The 27787-nt window shown below is 40.6% G+C and overlaps 1 protein-coding gene across 8 annotated transcripts in view; it reads left to right on the top strand.

Moving 5' to 3' along the window:
• Positions 1-27787, top strand: part of LOC144306748 (uncharacterized) — a 476591-nt gene that overhangs the window by 51570 nt on the left and 397234 nt on the right. For 6 of the 8 annotated variants that reach the window (XR_013373827.1, XM_077886290.1, XM_077886288.1 and 3 more), the window contains exon 3: positions 16360-16487. The exons of 1 other annotated variant lie outside the window; for it this stretch is intronic. Coding sequence is in view for 5 of the 7 variants with exons in the window: in XM_077886290.1 (XP_077742416.1) it covers positions 16360-16487 (128 nt within the window). In the remaining 2 variants the exon portion in view is untranslated. Of the gene's footprint in view, positions 1-16359; positions 16488-22144; positions 22356-27787 lie in introns of those variants that run through there. One more of the 8 variants, XM_077886294.1, reaches the window with a different exon arrangement.

Genomic DNA, 27787 nt, shown 5'->3' with positions numbered 1-27787 from the left:
CGACGTGGGATTCGATCCCGGGTCTCCAGGATCGCGCCCCGGGCCAAAGGCAGGTGCCAAACCGCTGCGCCACCCAGGGATCCCTACCATGACTTTTTAAAAGTTTAGGGTAATGGGAGAGGATCATGGCACAGAGAATAACTTTGCAAAAAGTTGTGAGATAGGATTATTTTGGGGACCCATGGGCCCAGGTCATCAGCAAGGTTTTACATTTAGGTTGAGTGTCCCCAGGTGGTAGGAGGAAGTCAGCACTCCTCACCATTCATGGGTACCTGGATGTGAATCTAGACTCCTGAGAGTTCAGGCCAACATCCCACTAGAATTAGGGAGAAAAGGTGAGTTTCTTTCTCAGCCTGGGTCTTTTCTGCCTTTATTTCCTCCTTTGGGATCTACCCTTTCCCAGGACAACTGATGGAAAGAAATACTCATTTCTCTCAAAGGAACATCCCAACTTACCTGCAGTGTTATTAGCTTAACCTGTAGCTCTAGCCAAACAACCACATAGTACATAACCGTTTAGCATAACCGTTTAGCTTTGTGTACACAGGTTTGAGTGACATGAGCCCCAGGAAGCCGTGTGCAAAGTTTCGTGGGTGTAGAGCTTTTTCTGGGGGAGAGGCAGATCCATAGCCTTCCTCACATTGCTAAAGTAGTCTGGCATCTCTCCAGAGATCAAGAAGCACTTTAATAGTGCGCCTGAAGTCTGAATTGATTAGGTAGGACATCCACAGAATCCTCTCTGGGAGGCTTTACTGATAGTCTTTCTTCCATCAGCACATAAAAATGGGGCTTCCATCTCTTCTTTCCAGACCTCTATGTCTCTGCCTTTGACTGCTTGCAAGCAACTGCTCAAGCACAGCAGATATCTCCATGGAATAGTTTTTGGAACCCCATGGTCCATATCCCGTCTTGGATGAGAAGCATTTCTCCAGGGTTTACACGAATGTGCAGAGTTGACACAACTAATCCTGACAGTCATGGGCTGCCAACAGCCTTCATTTTGGAGGAAATCTTTGTAATATTAAACTGCTGGTGTCTCTAAGTCTTCCTAGGACCAAGTTTTCTACAAAGGGGTATTATTGAGTTCCTATCTCATGGCACTTTGAAACCTATTCCCATCAGGATTTTTGAGATCTTAAAAGTCAAGGTTTAGCTAAGTCTGAATCCTGTGTTTTTTTTTTTTTTTAACATTTTATTTATTTGAGAGAGAGTGTGAGTGTGAACTTGGCAGAACAGAGGAGGAAGATGAGGGAGCAGGAGAAAGAATCTGAAGCAGACTCTATTCTTAGAATGGAGCCCCATGCGGCGCTTGATCCCACAACTGCAAGATCATGACCTGAGCCAAAACAAGGATGCTCAACTGACTGAGCCACTTGGGTGCCCCTAGCTAGGTCTGAATTCTCCTCCCAGTAGTCTTTGCAAGAAGGAAACCTCTCTGAAGGACCTGACCTAGGATTTGGAGCCCCGTGGAGTGGTGGTGGCAGCAAAGGCTTTCCTTGCTCCTTCCACATCTTGCTGCAGATCTTGTCCCCTGTTCTGCTTGGAACTCAGGCACTTTCCTGGCTTGCTGTGGATTCCCCAATTCCCTCGCAGTTTTCTGTGGACTCTGGTAGAGTCCCTCTTTCTTTTCCGATACTGCAGGGCAGTTTGATTTGCATTGTGATGAGCTCAGCTGATGATGTCTAGCAATGTGTTTAGTAACTGCTATGTCTCTTTCTGTGTGTGGGATTCATTCCCTTTCCTATAAGCAGTGCAGGGATGTTCATTTCTTTCCAGGCTTAGGTCATGTGGAGAAGTGGGGTGGAGTACTTTGTAGGGACATTGCAGCTTTGAAAATTGGGCACCAAGCCAAAATATTCTTGAGGCCTACTAAGATAAAAAGAGTGTTCAAGGAAGGCTTTTTCCTGGGCTTCTCATCTTGCCTCTGCCATCCACTTCCCAGCATCATGTTTTAGTTTGAAATAAGATTGCTCTTTTGCCTTTATCTAGCATTTTTCTCTCTTGTGCAGCTCTCCTTGCAAGAAGTAGGTTCTTGAGCTCTGAAAACAATCTGTTAGAGCGTTTCTAATAGTATTATTAGGTGTAGAAAGGAAGACCCATAGAATGCGAATGTGGGTCACCGACCTGGCAGGCTGTGCATTTTGTCAGGGTGATGTGGTTTCTTGCTCCGGTGCCACCTGTGAAGGTGAGACCCCTTGCTTTCACTGCCCACCTCATAGCTCAGGAGGCAGGTTGCAAAATGGTCTTTCTAAATCTAGCCACAATCTGTGGGAGGGTGGAGGTGTCTCCAGATTATGATTATGCCGGCTTCCTGATCATGTCTTGGCTCTCTATGACCATGTCTTTGCCCCCTATGATGAGATTTCCCCCCTGCTGGGGTGTTTTAACAGGTATTTATAGGAAACTAGGAGGCATTTTACTATTATTTCATTTCACCTGAAATTTTGGAATTTTTATAAAGGATGATTTCACCAATTTGCAAATTTATGATCATGCAGACACAGGTGTGGGTTCTACTCAACTTAAATCAGCATCTTTACTACTGATTTTGAGTTTGAAATGTAATGTAAAGGAAATATAATATCAGAAAGCCTCCCGTAGAGTTAAAGATTAAAGACACTTTCTCAGGCACCTGGGTGGCTCAGCAGTTGAGCTTCTGCCTTTGGCCCAGAGAGTGATCCCTGGGTCCTGGGATCGAGTCCCACGTCGGGCTCCCTGCACAGAACGTGTTTTTCCCTCTGCCTGTGTCTCTGTGTCTCTGTGTCTCCCATGAATAAATAAATTAAAGCTTAAAAAAAAAAAAAAAGAGCCTTTCAGCTTAGTATCAAATTTCAAGTGTCTCAGTTGTCAAGTTGTAAAGGATTGCATAGTCTTCTTCAGTAGTATGGAGTGTCCCATTTTGGACTGAATCAAAATAATTCCTTTCCAGCGTTATTCAGCATCTTGGTTTAAAACTTGGTATATGCGAAGAAGTGTGGATTCCTGAGAAATCATTTTGTAATTCAGACCTTGAAGTACATGGCCTCTCCTCTCCTGATCACTTTGAGTTAGTGCCACTGTAATCTCTGATCCCAGAGGGGAGACAGTATGCAGAGTTTTTGTGGCTAAGTGGTAGTTCTGACCCAGGCTCTTGGGGCTGGTGAGGTTTCCCACTGACTGCTGGGATAGCCCCTGGCGACAGGAGTAGTTGGCATCTTGCACTTGCAGTTGGAGGCGGAGTCTGTGGTCCACCAGGTGGACCTGGGCTGTCTGCCTTTATCACCATGTGCTTTCTCGTGGTATCTGTTGGAGCTGTGGGGGCCCAGCCTCGGTCATGGAGGTTCTTATTTGCTATCTCCCTGGCATCCTTTTGTGTATAGTTGTTTCTCATGTTCTTTCTTTTCCTCCAATGCATTGGGGATGGTGTCTCAGGTTACAATAACAAAAAACTGAAGACCACGTGGTATACGCAACAGAAATTTACTTCTCAGTTATGAGACTGTGAAGTCCAAGATCAAGGCATCAGCAGATTCATGTCTGGTGAGGGCTGCTTCCTGGTTCATGGACAGCTGTCTTCTCGATCTGTCCTTGTACCGTTGAAGGTGGAAGCAGGAAGGAACTCCCTGGGATCCCTTTTATAAAGACATTAATCCTGATGAGGGTACAGCCGAGGCCCCACTTCCAAAAGCCATCCCGTTGTGGATTAGGTTTTGACTCTGGGAATTCAAGAGCACACATTCAGTCTATGGCAGATGGGTTCATATATTGTGTGGTTAGGCCTCCCAACAAAGCCGAGAATAGAGCAATGAGTCACAGACGGCTAGAACCAAGACGGAACTTCACTGTCAGCCAGTCCTCCCGAATGTGAAGACCGAGGCCTAGAGGGTTTTGGTGATTTCTATGGGGTAACTCAGTTGGTAACAGAGCAGGGAGCACTGGGGATTCATTTCAGTCTCCTTTCTACTGGTCCTAGTCACTTCTGTGTCTGGGCTTGTAATCATATGTGGATTTCTCTAGCTCATCACTAGGTGTATCCAGGAACATCCAGGAACATCCACCATCTCCATAACTACATGAGTGAAAATGTGGCTGCTGCTTCTTTTGTGTGTTCTTTTTCTTTTATTATTACTATTTTTAAGATTTTATTTATATTCATGAGAGAGACACAGAGAGAGGCAGAAGCAGGCTCCCTGTGGGGAGCCCGTTGTGGGACTAGATCCCAGGACTCTGGGATCATGACTTGAGCCGAAGGCAGATGCTTCACCAACTGAGCACCCAAGGCACTCCCTCCTTTTCCTTTTTAATACTTGCTGTGGCCATATGTTGGGAGTCCGTTGAACATTTTCAAATCAAAACTGTTGAATAATTTCGAGTGTTCATATTCATTACCCCTCAATAAATACAAATATCACTTGTGGTCCTGAAAGTGTACAAAACAGAGGAGTTTGCGGGCTTGAGCGCCAATGTACGGGTACCTTCATTTTGAAATTTATTTTGTTTGCAATTAGCAAAAGGTTAAAAAAAAAAAAAGTCCCTTTCCGAAAGTTTGGCTGAGGTCCTAGAATTTGTACATGCCTTTGCAATATACTCACAGTATACTCCCTCGGCCCCCATTCTTGGCTTCTTCCACTGACCAACATAGGGAGGAAAAGGAAGGGGTTTCCCTTCTGCCACCAGAAAATGGTCAAAACTTTATTAAAATAATTTTTAAAAGTTGTTGCAAAACACATATAATATAAAGTTTACCATCTTAACCATTTGTAGTGTATATGGTTCACTTTTATATATATATATATTTTAAATATTTTATTTATTTATTCATGAGAGACAGAGAGGCAGAGACATAGGCAGAGGGAGAAGCAGCATCCTCATGGTGGCCTTAGGTGGAATTCGATCCCAGGACACTGGGATCATGCTCTGAGCTGGAGGCAGACACTCAACCACTGAGCTACCCAGTGGTCCCTTAGTTCAGTTATTTTTTTTTAAAGATTTTATTTATTCATGAGAGACACACACACAGAGAGAAGGAGAAGCAGCCTGATGTGGGACTCGATCCCAGGTCTCCAGGATCACACCCTGGGCTGAAGGCGGCGCTAAACCGCTGAGCCACCCAGGCTGCCCCCTACTTCAGTTATATTAAGTACATTTTATGATTGTTGACCATCACCACTATCCATCTGCAGGTCTCTTTCATGTCAAGGAATTGAAACTCTGCATATGAAAATATTTTGTCTATACACATAAATCCATGAAGCTGAAACAGTAAAATTCTAATGGTAGAAAGTGCAGTAGTGACATATCACTATTTTGATTTGTATTCTCCATATTAACATTTCTCCATCTTCACCCAACACTTATCTGGTTTTGCTATAAATATTCTCATTTAATGCTCAGAACTCATGAGAGGTAGACATTAGTATTCCCATTTTATAATTGAAGAAATTGAGCTGGCACGAGGAGAGAGGTAATGATGGAGTCAGAATTCCAGCTCAGTGCTCTGACCCTGAAATCCTTTCTTTTTCCATTACTCTGCCCTTCAAAAGACTGTTACTAATATTTTCTTCATCTATCTGCCCTATCTCTTTATTTCGTGGGGCTGGGGTAGGTGTTGAGAAGGTGGATTTGTGGCATTTGTTTTAAAATATGGGTCTTGCTCTAACAATAGACAGTCTTGTTCATAACCTTGGGCATCTCATCAGATCAGGGATTATTGTGCTTTGCCTAAACACTTACTAGATGTAGCAGATGTCTATTCAAATATTACTTTTAAAAATGCCTGGAATTGTATTTAAATTGCTTCCATTATTCACTAATTAAATTGCAGATTGTTTCTCCTGGGGATTTTTGCACTAGGCTGAGTTTCTTCAATTGTTTGTGTTGGACAATGACAAAATAAATCTTTTGCTTTGTAGCTTAGTGGGAAAATCCTGCCGAATGGGCTACGTAAATCCACAATCATCCTACAACAGACCTATTTTTTTTAAAAAGAACACACACACAACAATCTATTTTCTTCTTTTTGGCAAGATGGAGCGTGGACAGATAGTGGGCCTTTGTTTTATTTTTTATTTTAAGCCCAGTGCTTAAAATACCTGGAGGGGTCTTAAATACAATGGAGGCCCATGTGTTCTATTGAAAGTGTCAGCTCCCTTGGTTGGTACGGATTTTACCAAGAACAGCACAATGGAATTCAGATATTTTAAAACCACATGTGTGTCTCCCACATGGCTGCCCCCATTTAAATCTTTAATCAGTCTTTTTAAGGGGTTAGGCGCTGCAACCAGTTTGCCCTAGGACTTCATCCAGGGTCCTTATCAGTTGTCATTGCCCTGCTATCCTGCTTGCAGAGTCTCCCCCGTGCTATTTTCATTTGCAGAGAGAGGGAAGAAAAAAACAAATTGGGACAAGGAATGAGACAGAAGAGTTCAGTGTCCTTCCAGACCAGGGGCTTGTCACAGGAGGACCTTGACATTTATTTATTTATTAAAAAAAATTTTTTTTGTATGTTCAATAATCTGTACACCTAACGTGGGGTGCAAACAGACAATCCCAAGATCAAGAGTCACCTGCTCTACCGTCTGTGCCAGCCAGGAGCCCTGACCTTGACATTTTTTGAACAGGAATGTCTGCTTGTGCTTCAAATGTAAATCATTTACATTTCCCTAAAAAAAAAAATGCACAACAGTTTTGCTCTTATCTTGAGATAATTAAGACTCTCTGCTTTCAGAATAAATAAGTTCTTGACAGCTCTGAGCACTGGCTTTGGGACAGTGTCTCTGCCAAGCCTTTCACACACGTTATTCTATTTAATTGCAGTGTGGTGAGGAAGGTGGTATTCTCCCCATTTTATAGATGAGGAAAGTGAGAATCGGTGAGGATAAGAAAGTTTGGCTTGAAGGTCATACTGGTAACAAATGCCAGATCTGGGTTTGTGTGCATTCTATGATGTAATTGCTTAGGATTTGAAAAAAGCAACAGGATAGTTGCTGTTATTAATGTTTTTTGGACTTGAGAACTCATGTGGAAGTGAGGCGAGCATATGGATGTTACAGACAAAGTTGGATAAAATGTAAGAATTGAGTTCTGCTCAACGATGTGCTAACACTGGGCCAGCTGAAGCTGGGAGCTCTCGACTTTCCAAATTATCAGTTGGGAAATGGAATGCTTTTACAAATCATGTGTCTTTGAGTGATCCTAGACAGTTGGTGAGAAAGAGTTTGTCACCAACATAAATAATCAGAGAGAAGTTGGATATGCCTGAAGCTACCCAGAGATCTCCACATGGAGCTGCTGAGAGGAGACTGGGGAGTGTGAAGAAATGAAAGTTGCTTGGTGTTCAGGATCAAAGAGGGCTGAATCTTCACACCACAGGTAAAAAAGGACAATGGCGAATAACAGAACCAGCAGAGACATTTCCTTCTGGATTCATTCAGCAAAGGATGTCTATAAACTCTAACGACAGAAGGAAATACATCAGCCCTGGTTTTGTCAGATCAAAATGCAGGATCAGATTTAAAAGGGGGTCTTCACATACATAGTCCCATTTTGAGACACCCTATGGCTTATAAATTGTGTTGTAGGTAAAAACCTATTTTAGTCTCATATATTTAATTTATTTTAAAAATAAAAACACTCCTTTCCACAGATCGTCATACCACTTTATTGTTAGGGACAAATTACAAATTACCCTAGTTAGTTTTTTTTAAGATTTTATTTATTTATTCATGAAAGACAGAGAGAAAGAGAGAGGCAGAGACATAGGTAGAGGGAGAAGCAGGCTCCATGCAGGGAGCCCGATGTGGGACTCCTGGGATCCTGCCCTGAGCTCAAGGCAGATAGATGCTCAAGCAGTGAGGCACTCACATGTCCCGCTCTAGTTAGTTTTTGGAATGAAATGTAGGTATTTTGTTCTTAATATTGTTTCCCAGTGTTAGTTTTGAGAGGTTATATGGCAGGTGCTTTGTGTTGTTCTGTAGCCACGTTGTAGTGTTTCAGAAACACTGAGGTAGCTCAGTACCCTTTTGTAGGATAGTGGTGATATGACTACTGCAGGGGGTTGTGGAGCCAGGAGGAATGAAATGTTGCTGCTTATTTCTGAATGTCAAGTCATGGAGACCTACTTTTTTTTTTTTAATCTTTTCATGCTTCAAGTTTTTCAAGCATGTATTACTTGGGTGTTTTTTCTCCATTTCTTTGCTGCCTCTTCTCATGGGATCTTTGTGTTCTGGCACTCACCTGCTAATGTGGATCTTTGAATCACATTTTCGATGAAAAGGCAGAGGAAAAGAGTTTGACACCTTTCATGAGACAAATGAAAATTGTTCCATGTTTGTATAATAAAATGTTTTCTTCACTGAAACTAGCAGGATTTCATTTATTTAGGAGTGTGTATGTGTGTCTGTCTTGTCTATCTGTCTCACCAGCCTTTTATTTATTTATTTATTTATTTTTTAAAAAGATTTTATTTATTTGTTTGAGAGCGAGAGAGAGTGAGCACAACAGCAGGGAGGGAGGGTGAGGGAGAAGCAGGCTCCCTGCAGAGCAGGGAGCCCAAGCTGGGGCTCCATCCCAGGACCTCAGGATCATGACCTGAGTTGAAGACAGATGCTTAACCGACTGAGGCATACAGGTGGCTTCTCACTGGCCCTTCATGAGAACGTTTTGAAAGCAATGGATCTTCACCCCAAGAAGAAACCCATACATTCTCATGCACATAAGATTTTTTTCATATAATTTCAAATGGTGGATTCATCCCTGCTCTTGGCTATGAGTCCTTTGTTCTGAATTACCAAAAGTCATTTTGAATATACTTGACTTTGGGCACAATTTGTGTGGTCCCCAGAGAAAGGTGACCTTTGAGGTTGTTTGAGACAGTAGGAGATCTGGACATATCTAGATTTCATGCCCATGCAATACAGGTCACACTTTATATAGAGAGAACTTGAGTCTGAGAGTGTGTTTCCTGGGGATGTTGGATTGGTCCCATTGGTGAGAAATGGGACCAGAGAAATTCATGGCTTAGTTTTTTTCTTTTCTTTCTTACTTCTTTTTTTCTTTAAAGATTTTATTTATTCACTCATGGAAGACACAGAAAGAAAGAGAGAGAGAGGCAGAGACACAGGCAGAGAGAGAAGCAGGCTCCATGCAGGGAGCCCAACTCAGGACTCCATCCCAGGTCTCCAGACTCACGCTCTGGGCGGAAGGTGGTGCTAAACCGCTGAGGCACCCAGGCTGCCCCTTACCTTTTTTTTTTTTTTTTAGCTTTGAACATCCACTGAACATGAAGATTTACAATAATAAATGCAGTGAAAACAAATAAACATTTACAGCTACTTTGGCTCTGTGAGTGAGAACAGAGATATCCTTGAAGGCAAGGACCATATCCTATTGATGTATGCTCAGGGAGCTCCCATATGTACTTAAATATGGGCTCTGGGAGTGCAAGAGCCAGTCTTCATTAGACATCTCCTGGGAGGAGATAAGTTTTGGGTTGGAGCTTCATCTTGAGTCTTCTGGGATTTAAACTATTTTCCCCTATGATTTCCCAGTGATAAACCACCAGCACAGGAGGAAAACCCAGAGGAGTGTAAAGACCTCCCTGCCCTCCTTTCTCCTCCTGGGAGGAAGGGGCCCCTCACTCCTCAGCTCCTGACTGCTGTTTGAGAGTACTGCTGCAAAACAAGAGTTTGTAAGTCTTGGCCTAAAAGGAGCCCAAACTGTCATCTTAGAGCACATGTACCACCCTACTAGCAATATGTAACAAAAGGCCACAAAACAACAAACTTGACTTCATCCTCCTGTAAGTTCCAATAATCCCGTGTTTATACTCATATGACCTCTATATGTCATGCCTTATCATCACCTTAGTTCATATACCAGACTGAAAAGCTCTTAAATTAGGTCAGAGGTCTTTTTCTAAACAGCTCAATGGTCCTTTTACTGCCAAAGCCAGCCAGGCATGTTGCTGGTATTCAGCAAATAGTTGCCCAGCAAATATTAAAAGGGCCAGATAGCTAGTGTCCTTTAGAATCTCTAAACATTCCCTTTCAAATTGTTTCCAACTCCTGGCCAAGTTGGAACAATGATTCAAGGTTATATTGTCAGAGGCTGAGCCATTGCCTTGCTATTAATTAGTCTTGTAATTTATCCTAAGTCTACATAGCAAGTAAACCATACTATTTACATTTTTGGTTTTCTATTGATGTTTATGATGCATAGAATCATGATGGGTGGACTTATGGTCATATTCTGGTAATTTTATTACACGGGTTCAGTCGTTGGCAGGGATGAAACAGATTCCTTCATTAAGTTCATTAAATTCATGGACTCTCATATGCTAGTTATTATTTTATATACACTGCGATAAAAATATGAGTGAGAAGTGGTTATCCGCTTATAAGCAGCTCTCAGGTTGGTAGGCAGACAGATGCATGAGTAGTAATTGCAATATCTAATGTGTTAAGTGGCCTGAAAGAGGTAAGGAAAGAAAGGGCCAAGGAATAATTGATTTTGCCTGGGCCTGAGGAGAATATGCCAGGTCCAAGGACAGGGTGAGGAATGAGATTGGAATGGCAACATTGCGAACAGAGGAAATGCCTATGCAAAGCACATAGGAAGGTGTGCAGATCTCTGAGTAGCGTGCGGGCGTCTAGGATGCCAGGAATCACTGGTGATGATGAGATGGAGATGTGTAGATACTCTAGACGGGTTTTGAAGCCTCTGTGTAAAGTCCTTTGGATTTCCTCTTGCAGGTACTGGGTGCTTTTGAATGGGTGAAAGCAGGTTCTGACTACCACTTTTTTTTTTTTTTAAAGATTTTATCTATGTATTTGAGAGAGAGAGAGAAATAGCATGAGCAGGGGAGGGGCAAACGGACAAGCAGACTCCCCATTGAGTACTGAGCCTGATGCAGGGCTCAATCCCAAGACACTGAGACCATGACCTGAGCTGAAACCAAGAATCAACTGAGCCACCCAGGTGCCCCATTACTACCACTCTTTTTATAGTAAACATCTACACCCAGATCTGGGTTCTTGCCTGAGGTGAATAGTAATAAATGGGGACCATAATTGGCCAGAGAAGCGATTTCTTTTTCTTTTTTAAGATTTTATTTATTAATTCATGAGAGACACACACACACACACAGAGGCAGAGACACAGGCAGAGGGAGAAGCAGGCTCCATGCAGGGAGCCGGATGTGGGACTCGATCCCGGGTCTCCAGGATCACATCCAGGGCTGAAGGCGGCGCTAAACTGCTGAGCCACCCCGGCTGCCCCCCACCCCCCACCCTTTTTTAAGACTGAGAAGCTATTTCATCCACTCCAACAAATAGTCAGCGAAGCTTACAGAAAATGTAGTGTGGGGCATGGTGACTGGCTGCCACATTGAAATCGTTTTAGAAAGTGAGGAGCTCCTCCTGAAGATAAGGTTATTTGTTTGTTTAGAATTAAGAGAAACAAACATGAACTTGAAGTGTTTCTCATTTTGGCAGTTTGACTTGGGAATCTGAGAAAGACCAACATTGTTATTAGTGCTGCCCTTTTTGAATTGGCTTTACCTGGGAGTAAAGAGTAGCAACCAGCGGTATAATTAACATAGGAACCACAACAAACATTTAAAATACTCAATCTAGGTTTAAATATATAAATATAAATATAAATATAAATATAAATATAAATATAAATATATATATGAGTTTGATATGCCAACATATAAGACCCAGTGCTCATCCTGTCATGTGCCCCCCGCAGTGCCTGTCACTCAGTCCCCTCATCCTCACGCCCACCTCCCCTTCCACTACCCCTTGTTCATTTCCCAGAGTTAGGGGTCTCTCATGTTCTATCACCCTCTCTGATGTTTCCCACTCATTTTCCCTCCTCTCCCCTATAATCCCTTTCACCGTTTCTTATATTCCTGGTGTGAGTGAAACCGTATAATGATTGTCCTTCTCCGATTGACTTACTTCACTCAACATAATACCCTCCAGTTCCATCCACATCAATCTAGGTTGTTTGGTGGGGTAAGACAACTACTTAGACCCAGAATAACCTGCATAACTGGATTGACATGTTCTGGCCTCATAGTCAGTGTCTGGCAAGTAGTTCTAATAAAAACAGCTTCAGGGGGCACCTGGGGAGCTCAGTCAGTTAAGCATCTGACTCTTGATCTCAGCTCAGGTCTTGATCTCAGAGTCATGAGTTCAAGCCCTGCATTGGGCTCCTGGCCTAACATGGGGCCCACCTAAAAAAGAAATAAAAACAATACCACTTTGTCACACACTTAGTGGCATTGTGGCCCTGTTCATTCTTTTATCCAAAACCAAATATTTATGGAACACCTACTGAGTGCTAGTCTTAGAGGTTAAGTTTTAGGAAACATTTGAAAAAGAGGCCCTCTTTGTAGCCCATTTCTAGGAAAAAACTTACCATGGAGACTTCCAGGACTGTTTGAGTGTAAAAACTTTCTCATTAATTAATTAATTTATTCAGTAGAATAAATCTTGATCACTCACAAAGTGCTGGGCCCTAGGCTGGGCATTTGGTGTCCGGAGGGAATTCAGTATTGAATGCTGTAGACTCAGCCCTTGTCTTAATGGAATTTGCATTCTAGGAAGATATGTACGGATTGTGACAGCATTGGAGTGGAGCATGAGAAATGCTTGGACAAGTTAAATACAGGGAAAATTAAAATGGTTTAGCCTGGCTGTACCGTGAGGTGTGCTGTGGAAGCAGAGAGCAGGGTGGATCTGGTGCCCAGCCGGCTGGTGTTTGGAGCTCTGAGTGTTGAGGATTTACTCTAATGCCAGAAAGAGATTTGCTACCTAGAAAGATTGGGCAGCCTGTGTGTGAAGAGGGTTTGGGCTGAATTTGAAGACAGACCAGACAGATCCTGCCCTAATCCTAATCGGGTTGGTAGATGATTTGTAACTCTACAAGGGGCAGGGCTGTGGGAATGCAGAAGAATGGCTGGAGTGGAAGATTTTTGTTAGGTAGGATCTAAATAGGACTTGGTGACTGACTGGAGGTGGGGATCTTGAGCAGCTATGGGAAGAGGATGCTCTCCTATCCACTAGGAAACACAGTACTTATCTATGGAGGTGAACATTATTTTCAGTTGTAATTCAAAAGAATTAATACAAACTGACATAAGAACCCTTGTCCTTTGCTAGCGCAGCCAGCGGACAGATGCATTAGAGAGAGGAAGGGAAGAAACTCAGAAGGGTGACCGCTCCAATTTTGATTTTTCTCTCTACTTTCCAATTTCAAGGCCAGTTGAATATGCCTCATTAGTTGGAGGGAGACTGATCCTATAATCTGTTTCATTTTCAGAGAACTAGAGAGATGGATACTTCCTTGGAGAAGGTGATTTTTGCAGCCTTTGAATAAAAGCACTTCCAGTTCTACCTTCAGCTGAAAATCAGTGGTGTCTGGTGTTTATCAGAAGCCACTCAACACTCTCATGCCCAGGTCACCGGCACTCATATTTTCTGACTGTCACTTTGAGCCAAATAATCTCTAATGGTCCCCAACTGCTAGGATCTCCAGCTCCCATTCTCTTGGATCTTCAATTTTTTTGTTAATTAAAAAAAAAAAAAAAAAACTCTTCTAGTAAGGCACATTTGATTTGTTGCTGAATTAATGTTTTTCTCCTTTTGAACATGTCATCTAGGTCGTTAATGGAAAAATGTAGTCTGTGGTGCTGCAGGGTTTATCCATTTTATTTTAATATGTTTTAAATATAAAATATAAAAACTGCGCTGTTAAAAGAATGTATAGCTGGAATTTTAATTTGATTATCTTTCCCAATTTTCTCAGGCTTTCATAGGCAAGTACTTGTTTGAACAGCTGTACTCCTGTAAATCTCAGTAACAAATGAATGAGGAATGATTTTTTTGTGTAGCAAGTCAGATGAAAGGAACTTCCTAAGAAAGATCGTTAAGAGAGGAAGGAAAACTAGCAAATATTTGAGAAATTTAGCAACTATTTAAAACAAAATAAAGCAGTTTACTCTAATAATTCTTTCCTAATGATCTTAAAATGTGCTGTCACTAATAGAGAAGCAGCTTCTTATTTCATTTCGGTTTTAATCCTGGGTGGAGATAAAATTTAAAACTGGAGTCAGCACGAAAGGAGAAATGCTACAAACTGAGATGCATAAAAAATGGGGATGTAGTCAGTTTTCTATTATCTAATTTTCCTGCATCTATACGTGTTAGCCAATGCTGGCGTGGGGGGAGGGGCGGGGGCGGGGCTGTGAAATCTGTCTGCCTCCAATCACAAAGAGATCCAATTAACATGTGAAAAGATACTCGAAAGAGCTGTGGGATAGAAAGGCTTTGGGCTTTCAACATCTTACCTACTGGATAGATTTGAAAGCATAAAATAAAGCTAAAGTCAATTCAGGGAAACATTGATTCACCCAACTGAATAAACAACTTACTGAATTTGCTAATCTAATTAATCAAACTCTGCTTCTCCTTTCCAAAGTAGATTCACAGGCAGTAAAATAAATTAAGTCAACATTTCCAGCCCCCCTCCCTCCACTTACTAAAAATAAGCTTTCTTTCCCTGGGTAAATCGGTCATTTAAATTCCCAAGGCTGTACTAGGGCAGTCCACTGGCAGGAAGCAATTGTATGGATGCAAAATCGTTTCTCTGCAGATTGCAGAGCTTGGGTTCTGAGTATCATATCTCAGCTCTACCACCTTAACTGATGAATAAAATAAATATGAGCTGAAGTTGTTTTTAGAGATAAATAGCCTATGGATGATGTTGATTTGCAGATAGGGGAGCCTGTGACTTAGAGATGTACTGTAATGGTAGGAAATAACAACTTCGGGGAAAAAAAAAATCCTGGAAAATTAAAGGATGTTTAAAAAAAATTTTTTTTAAAGATTTTATTTATTTATTCATGAGAGACACAGAGAGAGAGGGAGAGAGAGAAGCAGGCTCCATGCAGGGAGCCTGATGTGGGACTTGATCCCGGGTCTCCAGGATCAGGCCCTGGGCTGAAGGTGGCACTAAACCGCTGAGCCACCTGGGCTGCCCAGGATGTTTAAAATTTGAAAACAGTCGTAATTGTGAAAATTTAAGAGACCAAAAGTAGTAAAAATATTTCAGTTCAGTAGTCTGCAGGCCTGGTCCTTGATGTTGAGTTTCCTTAACTTTATTTTTAAAAAGATCTTATAAAAAAAAATAAATAAAAAGATCTTATTTATTCATGAGAGACACAGAGAGGCAGGGACACAGGCAGAGGGAGAAGCAGGCTCCATGAGGAGAGCCCGACGTGGAACTCGATCCCATACCTGGGGATATGCCCAGAGAGGAAGGGAGACACCCAACCGCTGGGCCACCCAGGCACCCGAGTTTCCTTAACTTTAAAACACTAGAATCAAATTCAGTTTTAGGTTGCTTGTGTATACATATGGTTTAGTAACTTTATTTTTTTTATTTTTTATTTTTTTAAATTTTTATTTATTTATGATAGTCACACACACACACACACACACACACACACACACAGAGAGAGGCAGAGACACAGGCAGAGGGAGAAACAGGCTCCATGCACCGGGAGCCCGATGTGGGACTCGATCCTGGGTCTCCAGGATCACGCCCCAGGCCAAAGGCAGGCGCCAAACCGCTGCGCCACCCAGGGATCCCGGTTTAGTAACTTTATATACACGTGCGTTCACATAGTTACAGAGCACAAGGGAGAGGGAGGGACAGAGGAAACAGGGAACACAAAGGAAAGGAATGTAAGGTGGTGATGGCAGGTGCTATGTAAATTAGCCAAAATATAATATATGGATGGATAGTCTAGATAACAAGTCAAGTGTGAGACAAGACGTAACACTAGATTTTTTTTGCTTTTTAAAGGTATGATACCAAGATGCAGAAATAAGACTGCAGATTACAATTGAGAAGGAGATATGCCACAAAGCATATCCTTGCCTTCACCATGAACTGGCACACTTCCGAGGAAGTGCAAAGTGCTTCCAGATGACTTCTGAATGCCACCAACTGTAGTCACCTTGCTGGTGCCCTCCCTTGGAGGAGGATCAAAGAATCCCCAAGGATTGCCTTTCCCCACATTTCCTTCTGTGAGGGACCTATTTCTATTCTTTCCAGTCTTATTCACCCTAGGATATTATGCTCAAAACTCACTTATATGCCCAGCTAGTCTTAATTAAAATGTAAGGGAAGATTAGGGCATGATCAAATGAAGTTCTGAATATACTTGAATAGTCGGGCAACAGTTTAATGGATTAAATAGTTCTTGGAGGTACTTCTTTTTCTGACAGTAAGTCTTACTAGTGCTGTCATTTCTTAATACCCTTTTCTACTTCTAGAAAAGGCTCAACGTTCTCTTTTAACTTACAGATTATTTTGCTATCTGGAAACTCATGCCCACCTCTTTGACTTCGGGTCAAAATTGCTTTCCTCACAGTCTGACTGGGAAAGTTGTAAAACATTAGAATGTCCTTCAGCGGTGGGCTGTGGAATGTCATGTAAGTTATTACTACTTTTTTTCAGAATGTGATGGATTTTCATGTGCAGATTTGGTTGTGTAGATAGCCAAACCAGATGGGTGTCTGAGAATTCACGCTGTAATTTATTGAGTTATCCTTAACATTCAAATTGGGAAAGAATATGGCTAGATGCAGGTGAAGATGATAAACGTTACCTTGTTTTAATTGTGATGGCCAAGTCATCCTTAAAAAACTTACAATTTCCTGTAATATTTACCCCAACTCCAATCTGCATGGTCAGGCATTACTACCTACTGAGTCACTCTGTGTGAAGCATTAAGCATAGTGTCTAGGACCACTTAAGTGTGCTTATAAATGTTAGCAATCATTGTTTTTATTTTCAATATGTATAGTAAAAATATTTATTTTTATATTTAATTTTATTTTGATTTTATAATAAAAGTATTTATTTTTATATTGTCTGTGCTCTTATATGGTGACTCATACATCATACACACATTCAAGTAGTCATAAATGTTTTCTTTTTTTTTTTAAAGGTTTTATTAATTTATTTGAGAGAGAGAGAGAGAGAGAAAGAGAGAGAACACGAATGGCAGAGGGAGAAGGACAAGCAGACTCACTGCTGAGCAGGGAACCTGCCATATGGCTTGAGGCTTGATCCCAGGACCCCAGGATCATGACCCAAACCAAAGGCAGATGCTTAACTAACTGGGCCACCGAGGTGCACCCCCAAAATTTGTTTCTTAAAAATAATTATTTCTTTCTGCAGATAACAAACGCAAGCTCTCTGTCCTAAAAATGATGGTCTACCTTTTATAATAATGTGTCACCTTGTAATATATTCCTTTACATCTTCTGGATTGTGAGTTCATTTGAGGTCAAAACCATGGGAACCAAAAAAATTCATGTCCTTACCTTGAAATAGTTTAGGATTAGAAAGGTAAATCACAAAGTGCTTTGCATTGATAAAACTGTTTTTATTAAAAAAATTTTTATTAGCACTTAACACAGTATCTTACACATAGTAAACTCTTAATAAATCCAGCTGCTAAAAATAAATAAATAAATAAATAAATAAATAAATAAATAAATATAAATAAATAAATAAATAAATCCAGCTACTCTTATCAGGCCGTTTGTTTTAATTGTGGCTCTCTGAATGACTTTTCATTGAAAATAAGTTTTTAGTGAGGAGGCCCAAAAAGGGATAGAGTATCATGCTAAAAGGTTGACCATTGCTGAGTTTTCTCACCAGTTTTATTAAGATGTAATTGGCATATAATACTATATAGTTTTAAGGTATACAACTTAATGATTTGAAGGATGCATATATTGCAAAATGATTACCACAGTAAGTTTAGTTAACATCCATCACCCACATAGCATTTTTTTCGTAGGACAAATTACTTCAAAAATACTGTATTCTCTTCTGGACCCATTTGGAAATATTGATAGCTGCAGTATATTGACATCCCTATTTATGGTTCAGGAGACCTTACTCTAGCAATAATAACCACTGTTACCATCGTCACAATATCTCCCTACCAACAATACCTAGTATTATATAGAGCTCCCATATCTCTTGGCACATTTGAACCTTACAATAATTCTGTGAGATATGGAGGGTAGCAGATTCTTCCATATTTTATGGATGTGGGCAACCTTCCCAGGTAATAATGACTTCCCTAAGATCAAGTAACTGGTGTCAGGGCTCAAATCCAAGTTTCTTCAGTTCCATTGTGTACATTGCTAGACTAATATCGCTGGCATATTCCTTAGACAGGTGAAGGGCCTGGGACTGTTTCAGTATGGGAAAGATGACCACTATCTTACCATGTTTGAAGCCTATCCTGTATCCTGTAATTAGTCTTACCCTGAAATTTCTCAGAGTGAAACTTTGAATGTATGTTGCTTATGTCTATACTTATTTTGGCTTTGTAAGACTTCTTTTTCTGATATGCAAGGCCAGAGGTGGAACATGTCTTGCCACACACCCTTGTGCTCCGGCCTCTGCCCATCTCCTGGCCTCATTTCATTAAGTTCTCCCCAGCCTCACTGGTTTTCTTTTCTACCACAGGACCTTTGCACTGCTAGAATGCCATTCCCCTTTCCCCATAGTTTTGCTTGGTTGGATCTTATACATCCTTTAGGACTCAGCCTTATGGTCACCCCTTGTCCAGAGAAGACTTCCCCATAAGGATCAATGTTGCACACAACCTCAGTAAATTAATCAGAATCCTTAATTGCAAGCAACAGGAATGGAATCTGAGCAGAAGTGAAGTCTGCTGAAAGGATATTGGGAAGTTCATGGGAGAGTGCCCTTTTGGGAGGGGCAAAGAGATAGGCACATAGCTACGTTTTCAGGAGCAATGTCCAAAACTGCACCAGAGAAATAGCTCAAGAGTATGGGCTGTCACCTGTCCTGCCTCACAAGCACTAGGTGCTGTGGTTTGCAGTGGTGGTGGGAGATCTGCCTGCTTACAGCTGCTGCCAGTAGCAGTGCTGCTCTGTGCTGGGGGCTCTGCCTTGCAACAAGACTTGGCCCCCATGCTGGATACCCTGGTTGCCATCCTGGCCAGTAAAAGCAAATCAGATCCATACCAGTATGGAGTGCCCTTCCTCTCGTTGCTCACACGTGAATCCCAATTTTGCAAGGGCAGATCTCATCGGTGGTACTGAGCTCACCCTAGCTGCAAAGGAGGCCAGGGAACTGGGTTTCCTAAGTTCTATGTACCCAGAAAGTGGGACTCAGAAAGCCAGAAATCACCCAACCACATTAAGGCTGCTCCAAGAGTGCTGATCACCAGATCAAATATCTTCTGCACGGAGATCAGTATTCTCATTCGTATGATGGACCAGTCATACTTACCTCACGGTGTTGCTGTAAGGATTGCATATGGTGATTTGTGAAATTGTTGAATAAACTGTGCAGAGAGACAGAAGTATAAAATAATAGTATGTATTTGCTATGACTTATATCTTTGGCCCAAACAAAATTGAATGCGTAAACGGTTGATTAATCTTCAATTCACTGTAGAGGTTTGTAAAATATGAAGGATATTCTGTTTCCCCCAAAGCATTCTAAACGCTTAGGAGAAATTGAAAAAACAAAGTCTTTTTTATATCAAAGTGCTTCCCTTATAAATTTATATCATCTCCACATTTTTGTTTTGTAATGGAAACATACAAAATGATGCCAAGCATAAAAAATGTGGGTGAGTTTTCAGCTACTTTTGAGCCCTTTCTGAATTTTAAGTCTTTGTTCTAATCTAGTTTTTACTCTGGTTTCCTTGGGAATACAGCCCTCTTGTTCCAAAACAGACAATGGGCTATTCAACCCTCAGTGCTCTCTACATTGGGTTTTTCTGCTATGGCCCTTTGGTGACTCTACTAGCAGGATTATTATCTTGGAAAAAAATGTAGACGTGACAGCTGAGTTTTTAGCACAAGTAATAGCAGTTGTGTAAAAGAGGGTGTGCACAGAAATGCTTGTAGCAGTTGCCAGATTTCATTAATGCTAATGCTGTGGGAGTGATTCACACACTCGGTGAATGCAATTCTGGCTTTCTTCTATGGGGACACTTCCTCCATAGGAGAGGTCAATAACAATGCAATTTCAGAGGAGAAAGAGCCAGGCAGGGCTGTTTGCCTATTGGACAGAAATGTTTCTCGTATAACATAGCAGACTTTTGAGTCACAGTATTTGGCTAGCTTTCTCTTTCGATAAATATTGCATTAAAATAATATATTATCGCTAGATTAAAGCAAAACATGATCCTGCTTTGCAGTACCAAAAATAGGGTTCTAATTCTTGGATTGTTTGATTTCTTTCATCCTAAAGTTATCTTTTATTCAGGAATATGGAGAATTCTAAGATAAGGGCTTTTAGACCTCTTTTACTTAAGTGATACTTCATACCAGATTGAAGAGCATCGTGGATTACCAGTGTTCTCATGCTGAATTTGGAAGAATTTCCTCTCAACATACACACTCTGCTTCTTCCTCCTCAACCCTTTTCCGCTTATCTACACTCATGCACACACTCACTCATTTATGCTCAACCTCAATAGGACATTTGTTTCAAGACTTATCCTTATGCTGGGTTTTAGTAAAGGTCACTCGGCCTGGAAGTGGAACTGCCTTATGAATAGCACGCAAAAGCAGAGCTCTCTTGAGGTAACGGTGCACTAGGACACAGTACATTTTGGTGATTCAAAAGTTATTTCAATTATATGGACCAGTATTTGTGTGATCTGTGAATAGTTTCCAGCTATGGAAATTCTAATTCCATCTCTCAAAATACATCCTGAGCTTAAGGGAGCCGTCTCTTGATTGGGGTAGGAGGAATGAGGTACATTGGGGAGGAAATGGAATATTCAGAGCTGAAGCTTTTGCTTTAATTGGTGGTATTGGAAGGGACTTGACACTGCGCAACCCTCCCTCTTTGTCTGCAAAGGAATTCTCAGGTGACCAAGCGGGTGTATTGTGATTGCCTTTTATTTTATTGGCTTAACTGAATTCTTAGATTACTCTTTACCATTTGATATTGACAAACCATAAAATTCTTATAGAACCTGCTCAGTAGCGCCTTACAAAGAATTATCTTGCTAATAAACTCAGGGTCATTTGGAATTCAGGTTTAATTAAAATGGAAAAGTAAATGATTATGTAAAGATTTTTCCTCATTTAAACTTCTATCCTTTTGTTGTCTCTCTCCCTTTTCTCTAAATTCAAAGATAGATTTTATTTCAAACCCATTTTTGCAAGGTGAATTTTTACAGAATCTGTGGTAATACCTGTTCTGCTGTTAGCTTTTGAATTAAAGACTTTTAAAAAATATATAAATTAGAAAGGTTAAGACGAGTGTTCTGAAGTAAAGTCTGAGGGAGGCAAAAATGAAAAACAAATCTATGTTATCCAGGGATTTTTGTTTTTAAGGATGCTGTTTGAAGATAATGATTGTTTATGGACTCTTTAAAGATGTTTTCTCATAAGAGTTGCCAGATAACAGATTAGTTATCCGAGAGTGGTTTGAAAGGCCTTTTGAGATTGCCTCGGTGACAATACTACCTTACGGTACTTATAGAGCTCCTTTGAAGTTGGCTTTTTGTATTGGACAACCGGAAAATATTTTTTCTTTCCTTCTTTTATTAAACAAAAGTAATACTTGGACCAAAGGTTTAGTAAACTGGCATGGAAGAAACACACTAGTTATTTTTGTGATTGACTCAGCTTTTCATCTCTCAGCCTTTGTTGGTGGTGGCAGGATTTTTCTGAATTCAGATTCTTAGCCTAACGTATATGATGCTTTTTGTAAATTATATGTAGTTACCAGGTGCCCACTGCCATGCCTCAAAATTTGAGGGCTTCTCCCCTCAAAAGGAGCAAAGGCCATCCTGCTGCTCCCAGGCTTGGTTGTTCAGAGAGCTTTGGATTGAGATAAACATTGTAGGTCACGGGACATTCCTGCACAACCTTTGTTATAGGCAGTCATGCTAAAAGAACAGGGAAAATGGACTGGGCTGTCAGGGGTCAAGGCTGGAGACTTGACGAGGCAGACATTGTGGTTTGGGTGAGCAGGAGTTTATGGGAGGCCACTTCAGCCCAAGCTTCTCTGAGCTCACAAAGGAGATTCACGGTCCACTGCTCTGCCAAAGCTATTTGGGCAGGCACTTTTCTTCCCAACTAGCTTTTAAGTGCTCCTGGGGCCCTCCAGCCTATTCACTTAGGCCTCTCAGATTATGAATACATAAACCTTAATGATTTTGGAGTCCTAAAGGAAGGCATAGCAACTAGAGCATCATCAAAACATGTTTCTGCTAATCGAATGAACACGTACATTGGGAAGAATCACAAATACACTCCGTTCTAGTAGTCGACGGAGTGGTGAGTTTTTACAACAGTTGAACAACATTTTTTTCTGTTTTAACAGGGATAGGATGGCTGGTACTGATGATAAATTTGCATTCCAATGGGGGAACCAGTATTGTGTGATGGATGTAACTTCTGAGAGCAGCAGAAATGATTTTAGTTTTTATGGATTGACAAAAAGTAGACGAGGCATTCGATGAATACACAAGTTGGTTATTTTAAGCATTTGGGGCCTCTCGTCTTCTCATATTCAGAAGCTGTATCTATTACACAGTTTCCCCCCTTCTTTTCAGTTTTGACTTTCAGACTAAAAATTGTGATTATCGTAAATATGTTGAGTCTCAATGTATATTTCAGTTGTTGTAAGCACTGTTTGATATAATCTGAATCCAAGTCAATTCTTTCAGGAGAGAATAGAAATATTCAGATGAAATTTGTTCTAAAAGGATTTAACCTGTAGTGTTCTGATTCTCTCTTCCCTTCAATTTTTATCAAGTTTTTAATTGCCCACTGGATGATTTATTTTAGAATTGGCCTACTTTCTTTTTTTTTTGTCTTCAGTGCCTGTGGGCAAATGTAAATTTGCAGCTGAATTAGCAAACCAGGGATCTCTGTGTAAGTTAATAACTACAATAGGGAATCAAGTAGCTGATTTCTCTCCTTTTCTAGATGGGCCATGTATATAAGGGGGTAGAGCTAGGATTGGAAAAATAGGGGGAGTTATGGGGACTTGACTGGCTTTACATTGTTTGATTAATATGAAAGGAATGCATGTTTATCATAGAAAACAGACAAAAAGAAGAAAGGAAAATCCATTGTTCTTCACTTAGGGATAGTTATGTGAACATTTTGATATCTTTTATTTCAGATTTTTACGGTTTTTGAAATTTTTTTTTTTTTTTAAGTAGGCTCCAAGCTCAGCCTAGAGCCCCACAACAGGTCTTGATCTTGCAACCCTGAGATCAAGACCTGAGCTGAGATCAAGAGTCAGATCCTTAACCCCCTGGGCTACCACTCAGGTGCCCCTGAAATATTTCATACATAGGAGTGTACATGTATTTCTGTCATAAGGAGTAGCAGCACACTACCTACCTGTGCACTGCCATCCAGCCCTAACAGAAGGGAACCCATCTGGTTTTAATCCCTAATCATACCCCTTCACTTGTACTCCAGATGCAGTTTTCCTCTGTGCAGGTAAAGTTGGTTTTTAAAAATAAAACATGTTATTGTGATTATTATAAGCACAAGTCAATTTTTAACTTGCATTCTAGTTGGTTAACATGTAGTGTGTTAGTGGTTTCAGGAGTATCAGTATATTTTACATAATTCCGTCTTCTGGATTCTGTATTTGTCATTTTCTTGTGTTCATTAATATTTCCATCACACCTGTGTATGCTCCTAAATAATGTATTTTTGTATGTTTTAAATCTTTAAATAAATGGACCTGTACTGTATTTCTTCTATCACCACTTACTTTTTCCTGTTAATAATATATTTTTAAAAGATTTTATTTATTTATTTGAGAGAGAGGGAGAGAGAGAGAGAGCATGAGCAGGGGGAGGGGCAGAAGGAAAAACAGGCTCCCCACTGAGCAGGGAGCCCACTGAGAACTCTTCCATCCGAGCACCCTGGGATCATGCATGACCTGAGCCGAAGACAGATGCTCAACCCACTGAGCCACCCAGGTGCCCCTCCTATGAATAATAGTACATATCTTGTGATATGTGTGGTTGTCATACATATAATTTTACTACTGTATTATTTTGAATTCAATGGACCACAGTTTATCCAGGTCCTGTCAGTGAATATTTGGGTTTAGTTGTGTGACAGGTTCTGTCAGCCTCACCCATGACTGTTGAATCTTTCTTGGAGCTCTCAGCAACTTCCAGATGTGGGACCCTGCATCTGTGTCTGAGGGCTCTTCCCCACTGCAGCTGCAGAGAGCCATGCTGCCACTGCGTGAGGCCAGCTGGACGTGCCCTTGGAAGCAGCTTGGGAGATGAATACGTCAGCTCCTCAGATGACTCCAGTTCCCATAGTTTCCCCATGAGATGATACTCCAGTCATCCACATAATGACTGGTTTAACAATCTACCCATTAGTAGCCGTCTTTCCTTGCCCGAATTACTTGTCCACACCTCTAACAGTTTTCCTGTTTATTTTTCCTTCTAAATGACCTCAATCTTACCTCAGGGTCTGCTTCTGAGAGAAGTTAAGACTGGTTGTTGGCAGTTTTGGTCATTGCAAATTAATACTGCTGTGGACGTTCTTGAACATGTGTCCTGGTACACAGGGCAACTATTTCTTTGGAATATATTCCCAAGTAGAATGACTAGATTATATTCATGAGTCGTGAATAAGAATTGTTATTATTTAACATTCTTGTTAATTTACCTTTGGTTTTGTGGGGAGCATAAAGTTATTTCTTACGGTTTTAATTTGCATTCCTGAAGAATTAATGAGATTGTGCATCTTTATGTATACATTAGTGGCCGTTTGTGTTTCTCTTCAGTAAAAACAAATGTATATCTTCTGTTAGTTTTTCTGCTGGCCTATAGTTTTCTTTGTAGGAGCTCTTTATTTATTTATTTTAAAGATTTTATTTATTTATTCATTTATGAGAGATACAGAGAGAGAGGCAGAGACATAGGCAGAGGGAGAAGCAGGCTCCCTGTAGGGAGCCTGATGCGGGACTGGATCCCAGGACCTGGAGATCATGACCTGAGCTGAAGGCAGATGCTCAACCATCTGAGCCACCTGGGCTGCCCTACCGGTTCTATTTTAAAGTAATCTCTACACCTGACATGGGGTTTGAACTTATAACCCCAAGATCAAGAGTTACATGCTCTTCCCACTGAGTCAGCCAGGTGCCCCTCAGCTCGCTTTCTTATTAATGCTTTTTTGGTGAACGAACATAAGCTTAAAATAAATGAATTCAGAAGAAAGCATTAAGTCCTTCACAATTAAGTATGATATTACTTGTAGGTTTTTCTTATATGCTCCTTTAATTGCAATGTTTCGTTCATTTGTATTTAATGTAATTATTGGCTTGATTGGATTTAAATCTACCACTTAGTTATTTTCTAGTTTTCTTCTTTTCTTTCTTCTTTTCTTTCTTTCTTCTTTCTCCCTCCTTCTCCTTCTTCTTTTCCTCTTCCCTCTTCTTTCTTCCTTTTATTCTCCTATTTAATAACTCATACATAAAAGTTGAAATACAATATATTACAGTTTTAATGGCATTTTTACTATGTCAACAAGTGGAAGATTCTTTTCTCTACTGGAATCTCCAGCTGTGTAGTGGCTATCTGGAATAAAGTGTTTCTGATGGGATGGGTTTGGATATCACTCATTTAGTGAAAAATATGAAGTGTGAATTTGTAGTACTGAGCCACATTCAATGGGTGACATTGTTTGCTAATAAGGTGGCTCTTGAAATGCCATAGACTCAGACAAATATACTGGAGAACACCAAATAATTGAATGTGATACTTACTTTTGAAGACCAAGTGAGACAAGTGATGGACAATTGTAAAGTTTGGAGTTTAGAGGAACATCTGTGGGTAGCTCAACAGGTCCATGATCAAATGATCAGAGGTCCCGTGCAAGGGACCCAAACCCATGGCTCACTTCATCCATCAAATGAAGGAAGGCTTGTTGTAAAACTTTCCCACATTAATCTGCCTATAAATTCAGGAAAACTCTTAAGAAAAAGTCATTGAAATGACATTAGAGAGCTTTATAAGTCAAACTAAGTCTTGCTCCTTTAAACAGTTTAGTGTAGAGAGGTTTTCATAATGTTTATAAAGTGAGGTTGTGTGAGGTCACTGAAATGGTGTTTGTTTCTCTTGCAGCTATCTCAGTGGCAGTTATATACTGCTTGATATGCTTTGTTTGGGAATATGTGATACCATAAGACTACAATTTTTTGGGCTGTACTTCCTGATGTGACATTCTAGTCTGTGTGTAGATAGTGTGGAATACCATCACTCCTGGGATTTTAATAATGGAATGATAATAATATGTGTGACCTGAAATGGGTCTTTTTTTTTTTTTTTTTTGAAATGGGTCTTAAACATCCTCCAGCTCTCTTACTATATAAATGTATTTTATTTTAAGTAGGCTCCATGCCCAATGTGAAATTTGCACTCAGGACTCCAAGATCAAGCACTGCATGCTCTATTGACTCAGCTAGGCACCCTAACTCTGTTACTATATAGAAAAAGAAATAGATGCAGAGAAAGAGACTTATATCAGTTACAGCAACTAGGACATCTGGGTAGATCTTGTAAAATAGAGATTCACCCACAAAATGTTTTAGTGGCTAATTATTGATTTAACAAAACTATTCACAAAAGTTTTTCTTTTGCCTATCAGAAAGTGGCTGAAGTTTCAAGAATGAGGAAGACAGGCTAAATTTCAAGAGAATGTCTATTTCCCAAGTGAGGCATTCATTAGACAATGGTGGGAAGGGGGTTAAGGATCGTTAATCTAAGTGTAGCTGTGTTCTTTCCAATCTCGTAATATTGTGACAGCCAAATTTCATACAGCCCCTGTCAGTGATTGTATTCAGGAAATGGGATGTACTTAAAAATGGTTAAAAGGGTATATTTGAAAAAAAAAAAAAAGGTATATTTGGTGGTCTATATATTTGACCACAATTAGAAACATGCAAATAAATGAAAAAAAAAAAAAGTAGTCTGTGGATTCATGCCATATTTTTCCTATTTCCTTGGGTGTGAGGTAAGGTAGGTTTTAATGAGTGGAACTTTTGTGCCTTTTCTCAGGGGAGATACCAACTCCTGAGGACAGGCATCTCTTTTGAAGGCAGAGCTGAGAGGATTGGCAGTCAAAGTTATGAACATAAAAATTGGCTTGCCTGCCGGAGGCTGCCCAAATCCTCTCTTTTTCTGCCATGCCAAAAGAGCACTTCATTCCTATCACTCCATTCAGGCTACTTGGAGTGACTCATGGTTCCCCATAAGTTTGGAGGGCTGATATTATTCAGGATCTGTAATGTGTGAGGCAGTATACTAAAACTTGCCTTTCTGTGATCACATTAATATATTATGGTCATGTGCTGCAGGTGGTATTATCCCTATTTTCATCTACAGAACAAGTGAGGCTCTGACAGGTAAAATAAGCTATTTAAGCTCCCACACGTGGCAATTTAGAATTAGAATCCAAACCCAGGACTCTGTTGTTATAGTTCTTGGTCCTTTCATTTTCATATAATTGAGTAAAAAAATTTTAATATTTATTTATTTATGTGACAGAGAGAGAGAGAAAGAGAGAGAGCATGAGCAGGGGGAAGGGCAGAGGCAGAGGAGAGAAGCAGACTCCCTGTTGTGCACAGAACTGGACTTGGGGCTCGATCCCACAACCCTGAGATCATGACCTGAGCTGAAGCCGAGAGCCTGATGCTTAACTGACTGAGCCACCTCCGTGCC

The sequence above is a fragment of the Canis aureus genome, chromosome 37 (genome assembly GCF_053574225.1).
Source record: "Canis aureus isolate CA01 chromosome 37, VMU_Caureus_v.1.0, whole genome shotgun sequence".
Taxonomy (NCBI): Eukaryota; Metazoa; Chordata; class Mammalia; order Carnivora; family Canidae; genus Canis; species Canis aureus.
This window is presented reverse-complemented; position numbering and strand designations above follow the sequence as displayed.